Source organism: Myotis brandtii, unplaced genomic scaffold (assembly GCF_000412655.1).
Source record: "Myotis brandtii unplaced genomic scaffold, ASM41265v1 scaffold266, whole genome shotgun sequence".
NCBI classification, from domain to species: Eukaryota; Metazoa; Chordata; class Mammalia; order Chiroptera; family Vespertilionidae; genus Myotis; species Myotis brandtii.
In genome coordinates this window covers 3,953,178-3,959,177 of record NW_005360124.1, presented here as the reverse complement: position 1 = coordinate 3,959,177, position 6,000 = coordinate 3,953,178, and the positions used below count along the sequence as shown (strand labels likewise).

The following is a 6,000-nucleotide window of genomic DNA, read 5'->3' as shown; positions in this document are numbered from 1 at the left end:
CCTGGTTCCAGGCTTCCCCCAGTGCCGCCTGGTGTGCACCACCAAACTGACCAGCAGCCCAATCACAACATGCCCCGACCGCATGGTTCCGTCTGAAACCAGGTGAAAATGTACAGCTGAAGAAAATGAGGACTTCTCAGGACTTAGGAGGTCTGAACTATTTGCTAACTGGGAAGTTTCAGAGCGCCTGTGCTAGGAGCATATCCCCCAAGTAAGAAGGCAAGGAACATAGAATTGTATCTCCCTCTAATCATGGCCCAAAAGAGACAACTGAGAGGGAAAGAGCAACACTGTATGGGAACAAAGAACAGAAGAGTGTCACTTTTAAACACTTAAAAATACAATTCTCAATCAGTAAGAACCCCGCATTTCAAGTACTTTAGGGTCCCCCGGTTCACAAAGAAAACTTAACTGCTAACGAGGCAAGTGAGAGTTCTTATTACTTACCAAGCTCATTTCTTTGGATTTCAAAGAAGTAGAACTTCCTGAAGAGGCGGTGGATGCTGGGCTGCTGGAAGCATCTTTCTTTAGCAGGCGGTTTTTGTCGATCCCATTTTCTCGGGGTGAGTGGGCGGGGCTTGCTCTCGGAGAAGAAGGGTCCTTAACAAGCATAAGCAAAGAGTCCATGATTTTGCTTACAATGGACAGATCTTTCCCTACACACTCTTATTTCCACACTAATCCTCTAAAGTAAAGGAAATGCTGAAAGTCTAGATTTAGGGGACTCGAGGGTATGCGCACTAACACTGTTCTCCTTAAAAGGATGGTATTTGCAAATATACCCGATTAGACACCATAAAGGAAAAAAAAATCTGGGAACAACCATCTCCCTCCTCATGTTCAAATACTTTGCCCAGAGGGCACAGGAAGAAAATGAGCACCAGGGACCCAACTTAGGAATCCAGAATGACTAGGGAAACATTTATTTTAAAGGAAACAGAAGTTCAGGTCCGGTACAGCATGACTGCTCCATCCATGAACAACCACTAAGTTCTCAATGGATAAAGGTGAAAGAAACCAAAGCACTGTGGCTCCACTTCTTTTTCTCACAAGTCACTCTGAACATAAAGTTTGATAAAGAGTGTAGTTACCTCATTAGACACATCTACAACTAAATTGTCATCGCTTTTGTCACCATCACTGTCCTGGAAAAAAAAAATTAAATTCCATTTATTAAAGGTTTGAAGCCCAGTTAAATTTCTATAGTTCTTGATATCAGGCAGACTAAAAAAAAACAACACCTGGGGTAAGCCTATGGGCTCCCTTAGAGATTGCCAGCCTTAGGAATGAATCCGCCTTCTCCCCTTATCTGACCTGAGGCTACACAAGCCCCAGGCAGGATTTCTGTTGCAATAGCATACCAGATATATAATCACAGCCTGCATATGAGGTGTGGCACATAGTTGTTTTCAACCCGAATTGCCCTTATAATCTGAAATCCGCATTATATCAGGTCTTTTCTCGTTCAATTTCAAATTATGAACACAATTTCATGTCACTGCTTTTATGTGCATCACCTTGAAGACAGCCAACAAATCTAACGCTCACAAATAATTGCTTATAAAGACAAACTTAAACCATGTTCCCATGGGGTGACTCATTACTATAAAAAATATAAAGCAAACAAAAAGTAAAAACAATAAAGCTAGTTATTGGCTGGAGTAACATACTAATCTTAAGAATATGAACATGAAACCACCTCATATTAAGAATAACCCTCTTTAGCAACCAGCATAAAATATTTCTGGAGAGATAGAAGGAAGACAGGGTGGTAATAGTGGCGGGCACCAGCATCCTGCAGTAGGGCTTTCATCGTCTCTTCATAAAGCCATAGTTTGATAATCAGAGGAAACGCCAAGGTTGCACTGAGTTTGAAAAGGCTTCAGAAAAGCTGTCCAATTTAAAGATATGATCACTCTTCAAGTTTGAGGCAGGCTAAAAAAGGCAGTTTACTTTCCTAGCCAAAAGGCCTGACGTCCTTTGGTGCAAAATAATACAATGAGCATACAGAAAAAGTAGGCTATCACAACAGGTCCTAATTCCCAAAGAGAAGTAGGCCTGTAGTTTATGACCTAAACAGTCCTTTTCCTGATGTCATTGTCAATTGAGAATAAACAAATCATGTTTGAGAAATATTAGTACAGTGCAAATAGTACCCACATTGGCCTTCTGTGGGACACAAGTCCAGGCTGGAAAGTTACCCTCAGCTTTAAAGTCAGGTCTTAAATGTTTTTTCTAACTGTACCTAGAGCATTACGTGTGGGAGACCTAATTTACTTTCTTTAGTAATGTGTTACTTTAGACACTGTTATAAAAGCACCATGAAATTCACCAATAACAACATAAAATTACCACCAATGAGGAAGCCGAGGCAATTCAAAATAGTCCACTGAAAAATATTTTCATGTAATAAAAGGAAAATTAATACTAAAGAAAACTTGCATTTGCTTAGTAAAGCCCACAGAAAAGCTTAAATATTTCCAGGTGTACAGAACCCAAAGCTAGAGTGGCGATAAAATAGAAGCTAAAAGTGTTTCCCTTTTAGAAAAAAAAATTTTTTTATAGAAATAGTTAATGTAACTGAACTGACAAAAAGTAGCCAACAATTAACTTATTATAACGGATCTTTGAAGTGAGTCCTTAAGTATTCTGTAATTTAAATCTTAGCTTTGTTGACCCTTCTGCCAATATAAACCTTCACAGTACAGTATTCCTGTGATGGGTCCTGAGGCCTTTGTCCCAGATTCTTTAATATCGCTTCAATACACCCTCAATCACCTATACAATTAGCCATACACGCATGTTACAAAACAGACATGCAGAACTATGGATTGTAGCTCACTCATTATTAAATAACTTAACATACATGAGTAGAACAACTTGAAATTGTATTGGCAAATTTTCAAATTTCTGCATATCATGGTCCTTCTCACTAGCTTATTAATAGTTGATGCTATATATAAAAATACCTGCACAGGGCACTGGCTCTGGGCAAAAGATAAGGGGCAAACAATGTGCTGAAAGGCTTGGGCTGGAAAGGACCAAAAACCTGGGTTCTTTGTATATTATTATTATTATAGTGCAAAGTGTAGACCAATTCAAAGGACCTCTGACAAAATATCCACCCTAACACCTCGGTTGGGAATCCTAGCACAGTTGTTAAGAGATGGATTCTGGAGTCAGACCACCTCCAGGCTCAGCCACTAGCTCTGACCTTGGGCAAACCACTTGCAAGGTATGTACTTTAGTTTCTTTATAAAACAGAGGTGATCAGAATAGCATTCAAAAAGGTGTTTTATGGCACCACAGATCTTACCCTGATCACTTTAGCAGCAGAGGTCCAGGACAAAATGAAAATGCAAGTCCTTGTTCAAAAATTGAGAATGTGAAGATGGCTGAGAGAGAGCATTAGAACCAAAGGACCCTGAGGCAGGGTCCTTTCACAAGCAAGGCCCTATGCAACTGCATGCCCATGAGGCCAGCCCTGCATTCTTGTGTCTCCGCTTAAGAGAAACTAAAGCAGAAAGCCTAAAATTTAATACTAAGCCTGGCAGAAGGATAATTTACAGTTCTAGAGGGAAATAATATCCTGGTGTAAGACTCTATCCTCTTTATGGTATTATTTTAAGGGCTGTGGATTATCACTAAGATCTTAGAGTACTTTTGTATACTCACTTGGAAAATAAGCAAGCAAGCAACAAATATTATTTCAAGACCTTTATTTACTTACATAGTGGCTGGAATCCTTATCATCCACCTTTCTTTTTTTGATGTCGTTGGAAAATTCAGGCCCATTTCTGCGTTTATCAGTGCCTCGTAGACTGTCTGGGACCAAGAGGGAATTACTCTGCAAGATAAAAAAAAATTAATCGAAGATTTATTCCCAGGTCTCTTTGTACACATTAAAACCCAACCTGAACGTGATAGCTGTTTTAGAAAGGTGATACCAACATCGCCTTTCATTCCATTTAATTCATCTCATCTGAAGACTGAATGGCAAACATTTATACAACTTTAAGTACTTAAAAGGACAACCCTGACTATGCAATCAAACCATTTTTCGGGCCCTACTCACTTAAAATGTTCTGTTAACTGTGAGAGAAATGGGAACTTGCTGTCTATATGGGGATGTGTTTTTAGTCTTTCCCACTGCAACTTCCTGGTCAAGAACATGAATGGCCTATGAGTAAATCCTGAGGTTATTCTATTAGACTTATTCTGTGACTGCAAGTCAGAGTGTGTCACTCCTAAAAAACGCCAGGAGAATAGGTGGGATTATCAGCACAGTTTACTAAGACAAATCAACACTTCCTGCAGCAACAATGAAGAAACTCCTTTAAGTTTTTTTAATTTATTGTTGAAAATAAGATTTGATGCTCGTGGCGAAAAGCACTGAAATTTAAGACCCAAAGAGGGAATTTCAGCCAGTGAATCTTCAAGGGCCAGGCCAGTTCCCACACATAAAAGCAGGAACAAGGACTAATCTTTTCCACAAACCACACAGGATACTTTCATTTGCATGTGCTGAGTACGAACTGTTGACCCAAAGAAAAGAGGCATTTTAGATATTTGGGGGTCACATGACATGATCTGACAGCTGGTCAATTCCCATCTCCTCTGGGCTAATGCATCAGAACATGTTACAATGAGTTATTTTAAGGGCAGGATTAGCATATGCAAGGGGGCAATTTGTTCAGTGATGTGTTACAGCCTCGAACAATGCTGAGCGAGCTGTGCAAAAACCTCCTTTCACAAAGCAAGATAACCCCAATTTCTGAAAGATGCTGGCGAACTAAGAGGAGGGTGTTCAGGGCCAACAGACAATTATGTTACCTTCCTCTGCCACAATTTAGAAGAGAAGGGTCTGCTGAAAACCTTTGCATTAGATCATCTCTAATGCCACTGCATGTACCAGGAGCAAATCATTTACATATATTTTTAACCACCCTGGGTACCTAACTAGCCTGCAGTAATCAGCCAGGTGGCTGGCTCTCAGAGCTCCCAGGTGACAACTGTGGACCCCACCATAGGGGCCTCCACAGCTTAACCACATGCAGGAAAAAAGAAAAACTAGGAACCAGAAGGCAGCCTGATGCCTCTCTGCTTACTTCGGGGGCTGACTCCGACCTCCGTTGAGCTGAGCTTTTCATTCATGACTGTTCAAGCTACACAAAAGCCAGGAGGCTTACAGAAAAACAGGGGAGGGACCACTGCAATTCAATATAAAGAAGCTCAGAGTACTGTCTTTAGCACAGGGTGGGGGACTGAAAGGTGAGCTGGCTGGGTCCTTGAACTACCTTGGTAAATGTCTGCTAAAAATTAACCCCTCCAACCCAGAGCCACTCAAAATGCCTGACAAGATGCAGAGCCTAACTAAAAGTGCAAAGTGCAAACATGCACTCAGAAAAGCTGAGCCTCAGAGGCGAGTAGCAGCTTGCACTGAAGTATAAAAAGTATCCAAATAGAGCTGTGTTCTAGAATTATACATCAGCCCAAAGTCTCCTCTCCAGACTCTGAGCAGATGCAGGGCTGAACTACTTAACTTCTGCCCACATGCCCAGAACCCTAGAGTTGGTGCCCACTGGCAATTTTAAAGTCTCTCATCAATGTCACCTTTGTAGCCTTTCTGCTGAATCTAGCACTGGGCATCCAAACCATTCAGTCATTTAGAGACAGCTCTGAATGATCTTATTTTTTTTAATGATGTTAAGTGGTATTGCGACCACAAAAGTAAACAACACTTGTTAGGAACAAGAGAATTTTTGTTAGAAACAATAGCACTCCTACAGCATGTCAAGTGTTGAGGCCTTCCGACTAAGTGTTAGAAGTTACTACTGGAATTCCCCGCTTGAGCAGCTTGAATGAGGCCTATAATCTGAATGCGGTTTTGAAAAAGCTCTGAGAAGTTCTTCTAAATTTGGACAGGGCTAGTAATTAGCACCCCTGCTTATCTGAAAATTGGCCCCATTCAAATGGCAGACTTGGACTAGTTATGAAACA

At 40.8% G+C, this 6,000-nt stretch overlaps 1 protein-coding gene across 7 annotated transcripts in view; it reads right to left on the bottom strand.

Moving 5' to 3' along the window:
- TLE1 (transducin-like enhancer of split 1 (E(sp1) homolog, Drosophila)) overlaps positions 1-6,000 on the bottom strand; it is an 87,639-nt gene that overhangs the window by 25,289 nt on the left and 56,350 nt on the right. For all 7 annotated transcript variants that reach the window (XM_005868285.2, XM_014541254.1, XM_005868286.2 and 4 more), the window contains 3 exons: positions 3,731-3,847; positions 1,092-1,145; positions 448-600 (listed from right to left, as the gene is read on the bottom strand). In XM_005868285.2, the coding sequence (XP_005868347.1) occupies positions 448-600; positions 1,092-1,145; positions 3,731-3,847 (324 nt within the window). The remainder of the gene's footprint in view (positions 1-447; positions 601-1,091; positions 1,146-3,730; positions 3,848-6,000) is intronic.